At 42.7% G+C, this 18,186-nt stretch overlaps 1 protein-coding gene across 3 annotated transcripts in view; it reads left to right on the top strand.

Annotated features, from left to right (window-relative positions):
- ERBIN (erbb2 interacting protein) overlaps positions 1–18,186 on the top strand; it is a 239,454-nt gene that overhangs the window by 155,611 nt on the left and 65,657 nt on the right. For all 3 annotated transcript variants that reach the window (XM_088444049.1, XM_088444047.1, XM_088444048.1), the window contains exons 6-8: positions 11,867–11,945; positions 13,684–13,773; positions 16,687–16,743. In XM_088444049.1, coding sequence (XP_088300175.1) covers positions 11,867–11,945; positions 13,684–13,773; positions 16,687–16,743 — 226 coding nt within the window. The remainder of the gene's footprint in view (positions 1–11,866; positions 11,946–13,683; positions 13,774–16,686; positions 16,744–18,186) is intronic.

Genomic DNA, 18,186 nt, shown 5'->3' with positions numbered 1-18,186 from the left:
TGACTGGTTTTTAAGTGTCATGCATTTATTGGATTGACACTTTGGAATAGAAAATGTCTTTTTTTTTTTTTTTTGCTTGATGGAAAATTGAAAGCAATATTGAGAATCCGTTACATTTCCCTGCCAGGTATGCTATGCAGTGTTACTAGTATGCACTTTGCAGGCCAATTTGTTTGACCGGTCAGATACAACAAATTTCTTAATTTTTATTTTTATAGAAGCATCATTATATCAGCTGTTTTATGGCAGTCATGCTGAAGGCATTTATTAACATACCTTTACCAATCATGCATTAAAATGCATCTTACACAACATAAAGGCAGCCTTTCTGTTGGCTCAACCAGTATCTTTGAGAGTTTAGCCTGACAAAAGGTCAATGTTGAAAACAGCATTCTTATTTGTATTAACAAGTGTGGATGCTGTAATGCTGCTGCTCAGCTAAGCAAGATTTAATTATCAGAAGTAGACACCAATAGAACAGCGATGCTAAATTATCATTATGGTACTTTGGACCAATAAATGAGATACAAAAGTACAAAATGTTCTCTGAAGTCTCTTCTTGCAGAATTCCTTAAGGAAAACACTGGAGTCACTTTAAAATAGAGGTTTCACAAGTCGTAGTGCGTTCTACTACTACTGATAATGGCAGAGCCTATACATTTGTCCTCTGTTAAAGGGTGGAGTGGCCTCTGTTAAAATGATTTTGTAGCTGATGTTGCCTGGAAACTAGAGGTTGGGCAGAAGAACAGGAGCGTACAGCAACTCCGTACAAGTTTACTATGGATTATGAACATTATTGTTCTCAGGCAGTTTGGTGTCAGAATCCTAAATTTATGTTCTGTAGAATTATTTTACCAATGCAATGTTTATGTCATAGCTATTTCTCCTTCATCCACCAAGGGACACTGGAGCCTCAGTACAATGGGGGTATAGGAGTGTGTTAACCGGGAGCTGGCACCTTTAAATAAAAAACGACTGGTAGCTAGCCCCTCCCCCTCTATACCCCCCCCCCCCAGGTCAGTCTAAAAAATGTGTCCTGGGAGCTGGACGTGAGCCTCCTTAGGGCTCTGAAAATATGATCTCTATCAGCATGAGGACAGACAGGCAGCCTACTGCCCCTGCCTCCCTGCGCCGAGGGAGCTGCCAGGGAGATCCTCACCGCTGCTGCATGTGGTTTGCGCTGAGGTCTCCTGCTACAGAGACCTCAGTCTCTTGGGTACCCAAAGAGGCGCTGCATGCAGTGCACATCGCGGGACCCAGTAGCATATGCCCGCCGCCGGCAGCACAGGTAGGGATAAGGTTAGTGTTCCCTGGCTCCCTGGTTGGCAGAGGAGCCAGGACAAGAATTTAGGCGGGCATTCACAGTGCGCTCCGCTAGCGCTGAGAGCACCATAGCGGGGGGCGGAGCCTATGTTTTCCTTCTGCTCCTGCCTCCCAGCAGCCTCAGCGCTTCCAGAAGGACGCTGGTGGCCATTTTACACGCACTACAGGGTGGAGAGAGCTGTGCAGCAGTCAGGCTAGTACTTTTTATTCTTGTTATCAGCACTATTCTGTTAGCGCTGCAAACATTATAGTTTATCTCCCTCTGTGCCCCTTTCAGCAGGGTCTCTGTGTAGTGTAATTGAAAAATCTGTTATTGCATTACTGTCCTTTTCTCTGTGGGTGTGGTGTCTGTCTAGAGACATGTCTACCAAGGGGTCTAAAACTGCACCAAAGTCTTTCATGTAAGGCTTGTGGTAAAAAATTCACACAGGGACAGTCTAATACTTCCTTACTGTGTGATAAATGTGTGTTTTTACCTCAAGATACTGATCTTGTAGTTCAGCCTATGTGGTCTGATCAATTGACTGCAGTTATATCAAATCTGTCATCAGAGCTGGAAGCAGCTCGTAAGGACAGGGAGAGGCTGAGACAAACAACAGCTGAACCAGATTGGGCTCGCTCTCTGGCCAGATCTGTTGAGGGACTTACAAAAGCAATGTCCCAGGCCCCACCTGCTTCTTCTTCTCCTGCTCAGGTCCTTAGTAGGAGATTGATTCATAATCCCTTGCACTGGGATGAGTCAGATGAGGAGTTGCAGGACACTGAAGAGGGTGAGGTTCAGCAAGAGGAAACTTACATTCCTGAGGACCCCAAACCTGCATCTCAGGGCGTGGATGCTTTGATTTCAGCATTACGCCAGCTGTTGCATGTAGAGGATTTAGGGCCTGATTCAGAGCCGGATGCTATTTGCGCTCGCTCGTTCAGAAAAAGGGGCCGGCTATTTAAATTAAGCACGCGCTCTTTGCGGTCTGTTGACGCCTCTATGTCTGAGCGAACGAAACATGCGCTCGCTATTTTGTAAAGACGCCTCCTGGCCGCTCGCATCCTACGTCATATCCGCTATTTATTTGATTAATCGAGTACATCGAAAGGCGTCTGAACTGCTCGCAGTGCTTGTGGTTGGATTTTCCTACCGCAATCATGCGAACAGTTCAGGCTAAGAAACAACCAAGTGACATGGTCGATGACGCTGCTTTGTTAATTATGCACACCCTTAAAACGCCCGTTTTGACAGTTTGGCACGCCTGCGTTCGGATCTCCACTCCCCGTTTTCAAGCACCTTCCCCTGTTACCACCCACAAACGCCTTATCCTGTCACTCAAATTAGCAGGCACACGCAATTTTGCGAACACACGTTTTTCGACCGCACTGACTGGTTGGCGCATGCGCATTACGACCCATACGCATGCGCAGATGTGCAAACATCGCTTGGAGCAAACGAGCAGCCGCTTACGAACGGCTCTGAATCAGGCCCTTAGAGGTTACTGAAAAACCATCTATGTTCGGCAAAAGATTTAAACAGTCTGTTACCTTTCCAGCATCAGAAGAGGTGGATCAGATTCTTTCTTCCGCATGGAAACACCCAGACAAAAAATTTCAAATTTCTCAGAAATATCTGTCTTATTACCCTTTTCCACCTGGCAGTAGGAGATTATGTGAAACTCCTCCAGCAGTGGACCCGTCAGTAGCCCGTCTTTCTAAGAAAACGGTGCTTCCTGTGCCTGGCGCGGTTTCCCTGAAGGAAACCTCGGATAGGAAGATGGAACACACATTGAAATCCTTGTATACAGTTGCAGGGGTTTTGATGCGTCCAGCACTAGTTAGTTGCTGGGTAAATAAGGCCATTGAAGCCTGGGCGCTGCAGCTGGCTGAGGGGATTAAGACAGGTACGCAAACTGACGACTTAATTCAGTTAGCCGAACAGATTGCAGAGTCGGCTTCTTTCCTCGGGGAAGCATCTAAGGACATTTGTAATCTATCCACCAGATCTTCAGCATTAGCTATATCTGCTAGAAGGGCTCTGTGGCTGCGTCAATGGCAGGCAGATGCACAGTCCAAGAGAGCGGTAGAGGCCCTTCCCTTTACTTGGGAGGTACTTTTCGGATCGGAGTTAGATAAGTGGATCTCACAAGCTACAGGTGGGAAATCCACTTACCTACCATCTGCAGCTCCTCCTCCTACTAGAAGACCTTTGACAGGTCCCTCCTTTCGATCCTTTCGTGCCTCTTGAAGATTTAGAGGGCGTACCATACTAGGTCCAGCCTTCTCAAGAGGTTCCAGAGGCCGAGGTAGAGCTTCAGCATCAGCCACCTCCAACACTCAGCAGGACAAGGCAGCTGCCAAGCCTGCCGCATGACTCCCTTCCTTCTCATTTGGGGGATCCCAGGGTTGGGGGGCGCCTTTTACGCTTCAAGGACATTTGGATCCAGTCTTGCCAGGACGCCTGGGTCAGGGACATCATTATTCACGGCCTGAAATTGGACTTCAGGGTCCAACCTCCTCGTTTTTTCAGAACCGGTTTACCTCTGGTTGCAGAAAAACGAGGAGAAATTCAGGAGACAATACAAAAAATTTTATTGTCTCAGGTAATCGTGAATGTTCCGACCCACCAGAGAGGTCAAGGGTTTTATTCCAGCCTGTTTGTGGTGCCAAAGCCAGACAGCTCCATGAGGCCCATACTCAATCTCAAGGATTTAAACACTCATCTTCGAGTTTTCAAATTCAAGATGGAATCTTTCCAATCCGTTATAGCGTGTCTTGACAGGAACAAGTTTCTGGTGTCCTTAGCCATAAAGGACGCTTATCTCCACATCCCAATCTGGCCCCCCCCATCAGGTCTTTCTTCGTTTTGCGGTCTTAGAGTCGCATTTTCAAATCCAGGCCCTACCTTTCGGACTTTCGTCGGCCCCAAGAGTAGTCACAAAAGTTATGGCGGCAATGATGGCCCTACTGCATGGTCAGGGAGTCGTCATTGTTCCATACTTAGACGATCTATTGATAAAGGCCTCTTCGGAAGCTCGGCTGTTAAGGGACATTCGCTTAACTCAGAGCATCCTCCTGCAACATGGTTGGATACTAAATTTCAAAAAGTCCTCCCTGATCCCTATACAGCGTTTACTATTCCTAGGAATGATACTGGACACAGTGCAGCAAAGAGTTTTCCTGCCTCAAGACAAGGCTGCCTCCATTCAGCATATGGTGCGCCTGGTCTTAAAACATCGCCGAGTGTCTGTACATCTCTGTATCCGCCTTCTTGGGAAGATGGTTGCGGCTTTCGAGGTGATTCAGTATGCAAGATTTCACGCCCGGCCTTTTCAGCTGGATCTCCTCTCCCAGTGGTCAGGATCCCACCTCTTTCTCCATCAGAGAGTTCTCCTGGCGCCTCAGACTCGAACATCTCTCATTTGGTGGCTGAACCTTACCCACCTGCTGGCGGGGAAAAGGTTTGCGGTGTGGGATTGGACCCTCCTCACCACGGACGCAAGCCTGGGGGGGCTGGGAAGCAGTGACTCTGGAAAAGTATTTTCAGGGGCACTGGACGCAGCAGGAAGCCAGATTGCCCATAAATATCCTAGTGTTGAGAGCGGTATTTTATGCTCTCCAGCTGGCGCATCCGCTGCTGGAGGGGCAGGCAATCAGAGTCCAGTCGGACAACGCCACTGCAGTGGCGTATATAAACAGGCAGTGCGGCACAAAAAGCAGAGTCGCCATGAGGGAGGTAACAAGGATTCTGCTTTGGGCAGAGGAATTTGCAGTAGCGATTTCTGCGATCATCATCCCAGGAGTAGAATACTGGGAGGCCGACTACCTCAGTCGGCAGGATGTTCATCCAGGGGAATGGTCACTCAATCCTCAGGTGTTCCAGCAACTAACTCTGAGGTGGGGCTATCCTCAAGCCGACCTTATGGCGTCAAGGTTAAACCACCAACTACCAGTTTACTACTCCAGAACAAGGGACTCACAAGCAACTGCAGTGGACACACTGTCGGTTCCGTGAAAGTTTCATTACGTCTACCTATTCCCTCCGTTTCCGCTCATTCCGCGTCTGCTTCAAAGAATCAAGCGAGAAGGGATCAAGGTGCTTCTGATAGCACCAGATTGGCCCAGACGAGCGTGGTACTCCCATATACAGAATCTTTTAATAGACGAGCTGTGGCCACTGCCTATTCAGGACGACCTCCTTCTTCGGGGCCCATTTGTTAATCGCGACTTAAGGCGGCTTCGTTTGACGGCCTGGCTACTGAAAGGGCCATCCTCAGAAAAAAGGGTATTCCGTCTAGTGTGATTCCCACAATGATTCGGGCTAGGAAAGAAGTCACTTCTCAACATTACTACATATGGAAGACACATGTGGCTTGGTGTGAGAGACGTAATTCTCCTCCGTCAGTCTTCAAGGTATCACGTCTCCTTCTTTTTCTTCAGGCTGGTCTCACAGCAGGCCTTCGTCTTGGTTCATTGAAAGAAAATGGACAACGCGGATACCTGTACCTTTAGAGAAAATTGGCTTTGCTCCCGGATATACAGACTTTTCTCCAAGGAGTTGTGAGGATTCAACCTCCTTTTGTGCCTCCCATGGCACCATGGGATTTGAATTTGGTGTTGGCCTTCCTCCAGTCTGATACCTTTTGAGCCATTACAGAGAGTGAAGGTAAAATACTTAACCTGGAAGGTGGTTCTGCTTTTGGCACTCGCTTCGGCAAGGCGTGTGTCAGAACTCAGTGCTTTATCCTGCCGCCCTCCTTATCTTATTTTCCATGGAGATAGGGTGGAGCTGCGTACTCAAAGGGCTTTTCTTCCAAAAGTGGTGACGGCTTTTCATATAAACCAGCCTATCGTGGTTCCAGTGTTTAAGGATGACTCTTCCAATTCAAGATCCTTGGATGTAGTCAGAGCACTCCGGATTTACGTTGACAGGACTGCCTCCCTCCGTAAATCAGATGCTTTGTTCATTCGGTTTGATGTGGCCCGTCCAGGTTGGCCGGCCTCCAAACAGACCATTTCTAGATGGATTCACTTCACTATTAGGCAAGCATACGTGATGGCTTCCAAACAACCACCGGGTCCTATTACGGCGCATTCTACGTGCTCGGTAGGTCCGTCATGGGCGTCTGCTCGCGGGGTTTCCTTAAAGCAGCTTTGTAGAGCAGCCACTTGGGCAGGCACGCATACCTTCCTAGGATTCTATCGTTTTGATACTTTTGCGGCCTCCGCTTCGGAGTTTGGCTGTGCGGTGTTGCAGGGCTCTCAGCGCTCTCCCACCCGGATGTAAGCTCTGGGACGTCCCCATTGTGCTGAGGCTCCAGTGTCCCCTGGTGGATGAAGGAGAAAATAGGATTTTGGTACTTACCGATAAATCCCTTTCTCCGATTCCACAGGGGACACTGGACACCCTCCCTACGCTGTTCTACCTGCATTGTTACTGTTTTACAGGTTCAGACGCTGCGTTGTCTGACTGACCTGTTCTTGTTTGCATGTATATGTTGTTTTCTTATGTATATGTGATTAATGTAGCTTTTCTGTCTCCTTCTCCTTACTTTCCAGCTCCCCTCAGGCACAGTTGTTTTTAGACTGACCTGGGGGGGGGTATAGAGGGGGAGGAGCTAGCTACAAGTAGTTTTTTATTTAAAGGTACCAGCTCCCGGTTAACACACTCCTATACCCCATTGTACTGAGGCTCCAGTGTCCCCTGTGGAATCGGAGAAAGGGATTTATCGGTAAGTATCAAAATCCTATTATTTTTTTTCCCTTTATTATAAACGTAATTATTGCCTTGGGTGCAATATAAATAGTATGTAAAGTATATTCTAGATCATCGGTATGCGAGCTGTAGTACTCAATCTTCTGCGGAACAACACACCCCAGCCTGCCCAGCCACAGTTTTTGTTGGGGCATGCTAAAACTGTGGCAGTACATGTTGGGATGTTACACAGCAGCTGGAATTGCATAGGTTGCCCAACCCAGTTCAGGGTCAAGAGTATGCAATGAGCATTACAAGCCAAAAAAAAATTCCCAGTACCTCTTATTCCTTTTTGCTATGCTGTGTATAGATCCAAATTTCGGAATTAAATGGTGATCACATAATGTAACCCTTTTTAATTGTTGATATAACATACCATAGTTGTGATGGTAACGGCAGAGGAAGGCCACTTTACCTCTTATGTACCTTATAGGCATCTTTGGTCTCCCACATCCTATCCCCACACCTAGTGGATGGGCGGTACGAGTAACAATGAGGGATGTTTAGTACTATTCCAGGAACAATGTTGGATATATAACAGAATTGGTAACGTCGCTTTAGCTGCGGTAAAACGATGTGTGATGCAACTCACAGTTGGTTCTCCCCTAAATTTAGTTGACCAGTAAGATCTGTTGCAAATTACTGTGTGCTTAATTCCACCCAAACAGGGCGCTAATATTGCTAGCATCTATTGATATGTTCTTGTTTTACTTTTTTTTTTTTTTAAATTATGTTAATAGACTACTATAATTTATAATTTACATTCCTTATATGGGGTGGGTGGGTTAGTGTGACAGGTTCACATGGTTTAACACTAATGTAAAAACTTTGCTTGCAGTTGCAAATTTTGCAGTAAAACTAGCAATTAATCACACATATGATGTCATTGGTTAACTAAAGGCACACATCCACTAGAAGACCTCAAAATGACTGCACGATTACGACATTGTAATCGTGCAGTCGTTGGTCAGTTTGTGCTGTGCCTACACTGAACGAGCAGTCATTTCGTGTAGGCACATCAATCGTCCCTTACATGCTCAACCTGACGTTATCGTCAGGTCGTACAGCTTGTTTGGCCGATGACAAATGTCTAAAATGACCAGCGGGAGCGCGCATCGCAGGTCGTTTTAGACATAGTGAACGATTTGCAAATGATTATTGAATGATTGAACAAGAACTAAATATTGTTCAATTGCTCAAGTTAATCGTCTAGTGCAGGGCTTGAAAAATTTTTCTAAAATGTAGGAGCCAGACCACCGCCCCCCAAAAAAGTAAGGAGCACAGCTCTGTGTGTTATACACACTATACTAGTCCACAAAATGGTGACAGTTGAATGACTACGTAAAATGGACGCCACTTTACTGCTCTGCACGGCACCCCGTGCTCCACCCTCCAGTAATAACAGACCACATTTCACATAAAACAATGGTGCTGGAAAGTACAACAAAACCCCCCTCCCCTCATAGTCACACCAGTATCCCTCTGAAGCCGTCTGGCAATCCCTGGCCACGCATAGACCCTTCTACCGGAGAGCTCTATGCAGCCGGAGATAGGAGACAGTAGACAACCAGGACGTATAGCAGGATCAGCATAGACTGGGACAGACAACATGGATCAGAGCAGGCCAGGATGGAGAGGAGTCATCAGTGCAAGCCGGGACGGACAGAGGCACAGCAGTCACCGCAGGCAACACTCAGCAGATGCACGAACACCGCAATACTATAGGCAAGAATCTCTGCCAGAGCTGATGAGGATCTGCTTCCTCCCACACTGCAAATCTGGTAGCCTGGCAGCGAAATCTGGTAGCCATGCAACCTGACCCCTGGGATTTGTCGAGCCCTGGTCTAGTGGATGTGTGCCTTTACACTGGGCACTAGATCACTGCTGATTTTGCTGTGAAGCTTTCAGTACAGTTTTCAACCTTTCAGCAAAGTTAATAAATGACCACCTGTGTCCAGCCTGCTTTAAATCAAACACATGTTGTATACTTGTTTTTCTAATGTGTATACTTTATACATAATTACACATATACAGTCAGGTGCATAAATATTGGGACATTGACAGAATGTTCATATTTTGGCCTCTATTCAACACCACAATGGCTTTGAAATGAAACAAACAAGATGTGCTTTAACTTCAGACTTTCAGATTTAATTTGAGGGTAATTACATCCAAATCAGGTGAACGGTGTAGGAATTACAACGGTTTCTGTATGTGCCTACCACTTTTTAAGGGGCCAAAAGTAATGGGACTATCAACTCAAAAGCTATTTCATGGACAGGTGTGGGCTATTCCCTCATTATTTCATTATCAATTAAGCAGGTAAAAGGTCTGGAGTTGATTCTAGGTGTGACATTTGCATTTGGAATCGGTTGCTGTCGACTCTCAATATGAGATCCAAAGAGCTGTCACTATCAGTGAAGCAAGCCATCATTAGGCTGAAAAATCAAAACAAAACCCATCAGAGAGGTAGCAAAAATATTAGGTGTGGCCAAATCAACTGTTTGGAACATTCTTAAAAAGAAAGAACGCATCAGAGAGCTCAGTAACCCCAAAAGACCCGGAAGAACACGGAAAACAACTGTGGTGGATGACAGAAGAGTTATTTCCCTGGTGAAGAAAAACCCCTTCACATCAGTTGGCCAAATCAAGAACACTCTCCAGGAGGTAGGTGTATATGTGTCAAAGTCAACAATCAAGAGAAGACTTCACAAGAGTGAATATAGAGGGTTCACCACAAGATGTAAACCATTGGTGAGCCACAAAAACAGGAAGACCAGATTAGAGTTTGCCAACAACATCTAAAAAAGCCATTACAGTTCTGGAACAACATCCTATAGACAGATGAGACAAAGATCAACTTGTACCAGAGTGATGGGAAGAGAAGTGTATGGAGAAGGAAATGAACTGCTCATGATCCAAAACATACTACCTCATCAGTTAAGCATGGTGGTGGTAGTGTCATGGCGTGGGCAAGTATGGCTGCCAATGGAACTGGTTCCCTTGTATTTATTGATATGACTGCTGACAAAAGCAGCAGAATGAATTCTGAAGTGTTTAGGGCAATATTATATGCTCATTTTCAATCAAATGCTTCAGAACTCATTGGACGGCGCTTCACAGTGCAGATGGACAATGACCCGAAGCATACTGCAAAAGCAACCAAAGAGTTTTTTAAGGCTAAAAAGTGGAATGTTATGCAATGGCCAAGTCAATCCCCTGACATGAATCCGATTGAGCATGCATTTCGCTTGATGAAGACAAAACTGAAGGGAAAATGCCCCAAGAACAAGCAGGAACTGAAGACGTTTGCTGTAGAGGCCTGGCAGAGCATCACCAGGGATGAAACCCAGCATCTGGTGATGTCTATGCGTTCCAGACTTCAGGCTGTAATTGCCTGCAAAGGATTTGCAACAAAGTATTAAAAAGTGAAAGTTAGCTTTAGGATTGTTTAGTTTGTCCTATGTCGTTTGGCCCCTTAAAAAGTGGGAGGCACATATAGAAGAAACTGTTGTAAATACTACACCGTTCACCTGATTTGGATGTAATTACCCTAACGATACTGCCTTTGAACCTCTATACACCCCTGCCTATACCTTCTGATATCCTGCCTATAAACCTCTGAGGATGACGCTATTTTGCGTACGCGGTTATACAGTAAATAAAGACTCCAGACCTAGAACCTGTGGTTTCAAAGCACAAAGTATTATTCAAGTAAAAGTACAGTCAGTTACACGCTAGTTATAAGTACAATTTAGCGCAAAGGAATTATACAGACCCAAGTACAGTTATACATACGCAGCGCTCTAGACCAGATGTAGGCATCAGCAAGAAACCCCTCGTCAGTCAGCATTCAGCACGAAGACTAGAAACCCATGGTCAGAGCACACTTATTTTCCCCCCCCAGAAATAGGCAACACAATAGAGACGTTTGTTGCTAATACCATTGGTCCTAAAGGAGAGGGCATATGTTACAAGGCATCTAACAGGTTGGTTCAAATAGACACAGTCCAGTTCTAACAACTGGTGGTCTCTGGTTTCCCGCCTCATGCAAATTCTAACAGTTGGTCATATAATGTACATTTTGTTGCTTGAAGTCTCTGCGGTCCATAAGTTGAGAATGCCTGTTGCGATCTCTACTTTGATGTTACCGGAATACTGTTGAGAGAGTACGCATCAGTACAATACCAAACATGGCTTATTTATCACGTATAAAACCTTAGTTACAAAATAATCTTTATTTCATAGCAATTATAGTAAATGTGCATACTTGAATCTTATACTTTTTAAAGCTTATGGAACCTTGTATGTGAATATGTAATGTGTGAATATGTGGGGTTTGATGTAAAGACGCTAATTAACTTAGGGCAGATGCATACGCATGAAGCTAATATTCGGCGTTTTCATACAGGATCTTATGTATTCGCTAATATGCGACTAGTTAACTGCGCAATTGTGCGTATTAATGTGTGTATGAGAAATGGTGAGTTTATTAAAAATGGCGCTTGGGCGGCCATTTGCAAAATGGCGTCTTGCAATTTCATTTCCAAGATGGCGTCTTGCGATCCAATATTAAACTGATCTTGTCTCAGCCAATAATCCAACTTCGACAACACTCAAATTAAATCTGATAGTCTGCAGTTAAAGCACATCTTGTTTGTTTCATTTCAAAGCCATTGTGGTGGTGAATAGGGGCCAAAATATGAAAATTCTGTCAATGTCCCAATATTTATGCACCTGACTATGTTTTTGGGATTAAGCTGAACACTTGTGAGCACAATTAAGAAATACTTTTGTTATTTACAGGTATACAGGAGTTTCCAGAAAATATTAAGAATTGTAAAGTTTTGACAATCGTCGAAGCAAGCGTCAATCCAATTTCTAAGTGAGTACTGGGAGGTATTAAAAAATCCTTTTATTACTAATTCCTGCTCTAATTAGGTCTGAGAATTTGGTTTCTTTGCCTTTTATTGCTGTGTGATTTTAAAGTTTATTGCTGTGTGTTTTTTTAAAGTTTTTATTATAATTTAGTTAAATTCTGAATAAATCATTTAATTGTTTAAATCTTATTCCAGCTCAATTACAGTTGCAATAAAAGTTCTGCAGTTTCCTTCTCCCATGAAGAATGTGGCTTTGCTAAGGCTCTGATTCATTTACTGGAGGAAAGTTAATTAAGAGCTTTGTGACATGTTACTAGCAGCTAAGGGGGAATAAGTGATTATTAGTGAACACTGCGCAGCAACATGGGCTCAGAAATCAAGACTCGAACCCCTTATGGCCCTTCCCGATGTTTGTTCCTGTGCATTTTCAAAGGCCTTTTCTTCATTTAATGGCAAATGGATTATTGAACAGTCAGCAGAATTGCTTTTCCCTGCTATCCAATCAAGCGATCGCAGCAGGTCACATGATCTCATTGATTCATTCTAAAGAAACTGCAGGAATTGAACAGTATATCAGGGCTCCCTGCAACGCAAATGGGCTGTGCTAATTGTCCTTCGTGTGTAATGTACGCTAAATCACCATTAGTGTCAAGTCAGCAATGCATGATGCATTTATTAGGAAAGCCTACATGCAGAACAGGGTTTATAATGAAAAGATGAATCTTTTTCTGTTGCTGGTTTTTTGGCCCTTTTATATGATCAATGACACAATTACTGTTTCTAATATTTGTTGTAGTTTTTGCTTTCAGATTTCCTCACCGTGCAACTTAAATCGTGTTACTTGAATATAAATGTTAGCACTAATGAAGACCTGCATTTTCTTGCTGAAACTGTAATATTATCTACCTAATAATGTTGCTTGCTGGATCATTAAAACTTGTGATATACACAAAATATGAGTTAGAAATCAGGTTGGGGTGCTGTTTTTTTAACAAAATATTTATCACCCCAGCCAAAACATTTTTGTTAATTGTGGTAAAATATACTTACCTGTTATATGAGGAGAGGCACTATGCAGAGCAAACCGAAACCATGTCCTGTAACACATAGCAACCAATCAGGTGTTCACTTCTTGACCTATAGCAACAGGGCTGTATAATTTGTCCACGTACATTGGTTGCCAAATTGGACACAGAACCAGCTTCTTGTCACTGAGGTCAGTCGGATGTGTCTGTACACCCCATCAGCTTTGTTGTAAAGTCATGTGTAATGTATACAGGTGTTTTAGAATGATACACTTCTCGGAGGGACAGTCTACGCTCAGCCAGGGTAACGTGCATGTATAATGCTGTCCTCCTGCAGTAATACTGTGGTTCAGCTGTAAAAACATTACACGTACATCTGTTTTTCTGTTTCAAAATAAAATATGCATTTTCTAAATCGCGTCTCTGTCCATCTCCTAAATGTAAGAACAGTAGACTGATGAAAGCTGATTTGATTGCACATGCATTATGCTTTACCACCTACTTCTGCATTATTTTTACTTTAAATCTGGTCTAAACGATCTATAACTACATTTACTGTCTGTTATACAGAGCTGCCTAATGTGATCAGTTTATATTCACTATTAATCATTTTGTCGCAATGTTTTTTTTTTTCATAAAGCGTATTGGTAATTTTCAGTAGAATCAAAATATTTCCTGTTCAGTAATTATGTTGTTTGTATTTTGTATCTCTCCATAGACTCCCAGATGGGTTTTCCCAGCTGTTAAACTTGACTCAGTTATACCTAAATGATGCTTTTCTTGATTTTTTGCCAGCTAATTTTGGCAGGTGAGTGCCGAATACAATACTCAATATTTGTTGCTGTCGCTCTGATGTAAAGGAAGGCTTGTTCTGTATCCGCTTTTCAGGTCATTCTCCCTAGGCACAACAGTGATTTTATGCACGTTGTTTCCACAGGCTGATCTCCTGCCACAGCTGTTTGGGTTTTTGTTATTTAATTGTACTTTTATGCAATCTTCTATAGCACACTTTTCTGATGAATAGCTTTGTGTGGTTTTATTGATCGCTTGCATTTGGTCAAGCCTTCGCTAAAGTTGTCCACACACATGCTGGGGGTTGAATAATGGGATCTTCGGCCATTTTGAACACTCACATTGGTGGTCACATTGGACAAATCAGCCATTCATCTCCCGGTTGCTAGATAACTTCCATCTTATTTGTAATTTGTTAGTGAATTTATCTTCAGTCCACTTTATATTTTTTTTATTGTAGTCTTATAATGAACCTATTAATTTCAATAGGAACAATATCTAGCGTTACAGTCGTTTGTGGGTCACGCGTGAGCAGTAATCAGCCAGTCGGCTGACGGTAACACAATTTGTCACATTAGGGGAAAAGCTTCACATATCAGGAAAGAAACCACGGAGGCTTGCCATCTACAGGAAAATATAATATGTTTAAACATTTTCTGAAGAGTATATTATACACGTAAAAGTTCCATAGGAACATAAATTAAATACATTTGAGTGGTTGAGTAAACACATAAGAACCTCCACGAAGTCTGTTAGCTATGCAGCCCTTACAATCTTCTCTTTGCCCCGTGGCCAAGAAGCAGAATTGTAATACTGTATGTAATGATAATGTTGTGTCTGTAGAATATGTAGCTTTAGACACTACACAGAATCATTATAATCCAGTTTAGTCCCAGAATTTGAAGCATTCCCTGCATCCTTAGTTTTGCATACCTATGTACAAACTCTACACTGAAAGTGCTTTTATATCCGCACTGTATTGCAATAGATTTGATTTGCTAGTTTCTCTGACTTGGGTCATAACACAGTTTTCTTAAGCTGGCCACACACTAGACCAACTTGCATCCAACTTGTTGATTGGTTGGAATGAAAATCTGGTAATGTATGGGAGTAACTGATGATCAGCCATTTGCTCTTTAATGCCAGAAAACAGATGAAAATGGTCGTCAGACAAGTTTGTTAAATGTTTCATCTAAACAATTTGTTCAAACAACAGTTTTTGTCCATTTTTCGGCCATTGGGAGCAAATTGCTGATTGTTATTTGCTTTCATACCTTACCAGATTTTCATTCCAACCTATCAAGTTGGATGGTTGGATGAAAGTTGGTCTAGTGTGTGGCCAGCTTTACACTATGCACATGCTGCTTCTGTATGACCACACTAGTTGTCTCCATAAGTGAACGTAACCATAGAGCGATTGGTTATTTACTTTCATTTTTACATGTACAGATCTAGTGTCAGGAGACCTTTTAGGTGAAGAGAAGCTTCCAGTGTTCTGTATTTGGAGCAGATTCTTAGATGTGTAGGGGGTGAGATAATAACTGTACAGAGAGACATACAGTGTACAAGCAGTTTATGTTACTACATTGCATTACATACTAGGTTTGGATACACATGCACTTGTTCTGTCATGTGCTGCTTGCCACAGACTTTCTTTCATGTAACAATAAAGGGAGGCATTTTGATCATTTTTATTATTATTTTCTGAATGCTTATATTGTGCCTTTTTTCCTGAAGCTGTGCCAACAATGTAGATCCCCCGTCTTTTCTTCTGTCCATTATTTTGGTTTATCATTGACATGGGCACAGCGTTAAATTGTGTGTTGCTCTTTGTAACTCGCAGCCAACGTTTACTGAGGTCTGCAGCCAAGCGTGCACTAGAAATACCATGGCTCTGCCCTATTGAACTCCTAAGTCGTCTAATAAAGTTGGTACCATGGTTTCATGTAGTTAACCCATGAGGGAAATCTCTTCAGAAGGTCTGAGGGCTTTATAGTTTTAAAGGGTGATATCCGAGGACTCTGGTTTTTATGTTTTTTGGCCTCTGATTGATTTTTAGATGCTTTTAAATATTTCCATTTGGCTGACTTTTCACATAGTGTAATTCTTGTGGGGTTTGTAAAATTGCTTCAGTACAAGTATAAATCAATGACTGAAAACCCGTTGTTCTTGTTCAGCTCTGGTCATGGAGAGGGATCCACTTATCTTTAGACATGCTTCTTGGCCGTGTCCTATTCAATAATGATGTAATGCAATAAGACCTAGGCATTTCCCCGACATGCCATGCAGGCTCACAACTAAATGTATTTCAGTTCTTCACAATGAGGTTTCTTAGCGAGATAGGAATTCCACAATGCAAAAAGGTACTTCAACTGTAAAAGCTCTGTCTAGTTTCTAAGCATAATCAGTCGATAAAGATTAGCTGGATTCTGCAGCAGATACATGAAAAATGGATTTTGTAAGTACTGTATTTCTACTATAAGGTAGTATAGAAAATAACTTGCAAATAAAAATGTCTCTTCACTGCGACTCATGTCTGCACCTACTTTGGCTATCTTGAATATACTTGTCATGTTTTTATGTTGAACTTGTTTTTTTTTTTTTTTTTCTGTTTTGCTTTTTATGTTTAATTTGTACTTCTGGACTTTCTACCTGTTTATTTGCTCCTTATAATTGTACTGGTATGATTTATACTTGTAATTTGTACTTTTCGTGATTTGTTCTAATTTGTGTGACTTGTATGCTGACTGTCCAGCGGAATTTGTGGCACCTTACAAATTAACGATGATGATAATATGTATGTATGTGTTTTTACAAATGAGGTGGTTGTTGTCCTGCCCTCTCTTTAGTGAGATATATAATCATTCTTTATAAAATGATATGTTATTTACCACTCCCCTAATTCTTTATGTACGAATGATTCCTACAGGCTTACTAAACTTCAAATTTTGGAGCTCCGGGAGAACCAGCTGAAAATGTTACCAAAGTAAGTTGTTTCTCTATATCACACCCATCTCATGGACTGTAGGCCTTGTGTATCGCTGGCACGTCTCGCTACAGAGTGTAACCTTGTATCTGGACTAACCATGTTGTGATGCAAGGGTTACGCTGTCCATACACCATTTTTACATTTTTGTGTAATCAGCAAGTTATTGGGAAGTATCTGATTGGATTCATTAGGGAAAATAAAGACTACGCGTCACCATGGGAGATGTCACAAATATTCACCCTTAAAGATTATACATGCAACAGGTCTCGAATAAATGAAGGAAAGAGCATACACCAGCTCAGTGCTTCACAGATGTCCATGTATTATATTGCTTTGCCATGCCAGTAATCGCCACGGTTACCTTTCCACCTGGATGGACACTTGTAGATACCTGGACAGTTTACAGATGGTCTGCAAACGTCTTCACATGCTTGCATGTTCTCCAGACAGCTGGGAAAGATGCTATATTGCTAACCAAGGGAAGTCACGGATTTATCTTGCAGGTTCTCCAAACACCTGGTAAAGATGCTATATTACTAAGCTAAGAAAGACCTGGATATATGGAAAAATGTCCCCTTAATTTCACGGCAATCATATATTGTCAATATATTCTGCTCTGGTATGGCTTCTCCAATCAGGCCCTTTGTTGCACCTTTAGTTGATGCAGCAGTGCCCATTGTATCTGTTGAGAGGTGCAGCATGTGTTCTGGCCTTTGCGCAAGTCTATTTCATTAGGACGCACCCTGTATTATGCCGTTCGTGCTGGGATAAAGGGTGTTTATTAAACTGACATTCCACAAAGTCATGCACATGGATCTCTGTGTCTGTTACTGTTCTAGTCCTTTAGCTTCTGACATCGTTTATTATCAGAGCAGCTTAAAATCATTCCTGTGTCTGACCAGGGTGTTTTACAGAACAAATAAAATTGACCCAGAAAGGAAAGAAGGAAAAAAAGAGAGAGAGATAAGTGCCAGTAGTTTGTTAGCTGTAATTCTCCCAGTTAGTCTCTCTTCTCATTTTCTCTCTGCAGCCTTACTGTAAAATCTGACTTCTATTTCTTGGTCAGTAATGTCATGTCTTCTGGTGCACGCTGGGCTTTTGCAAATTAAACAGCGGGATAATGTTTCTGTTTCATCCAGAGATTTGCTGACAGTAAGTCTGTACTCCCAGATGGGCAGTCTAGTACATTCTGTTGTTAGTATTTTGACATTACTTACCAGCATTTGTGGATACAGTTGCAGAGAGCGCACTGCCTGGAACTGAAAGTTAGTGCGCGCACAGAACATTTTAATCTGATTCCTAGTACATAAGAGTGATTGTCGGATTACAGATTAATCACCAGATGCTAATTATGATTCCTAATAGATTACTCTCCCAATGCTTAACACCTAACTCTGATTTAGATCTCCACAAGGCAATATAAGAATTCCCTGTGGATCA

The sequence above is a fragment of the Taudactylus pleione genome, unplaced genomic scaffold, assembly GCF_031769625.1.
Source record: "Taudactylus pleione unplaced genomic scaffold, aTauple2 ptg000345l, whole genome shotgun sequence".
In the NCBI taxonomy this organism is placed as follows: domain Eukaryota; kingdom Metazoa; phylum Chordata; class Amphibia; order Anura; family Myobatrachidae; genus Taudactylus; species Taudactylus pleione.
This window is presented reverse-complemented; position numbering and strand designations above follow the sequence as displayed.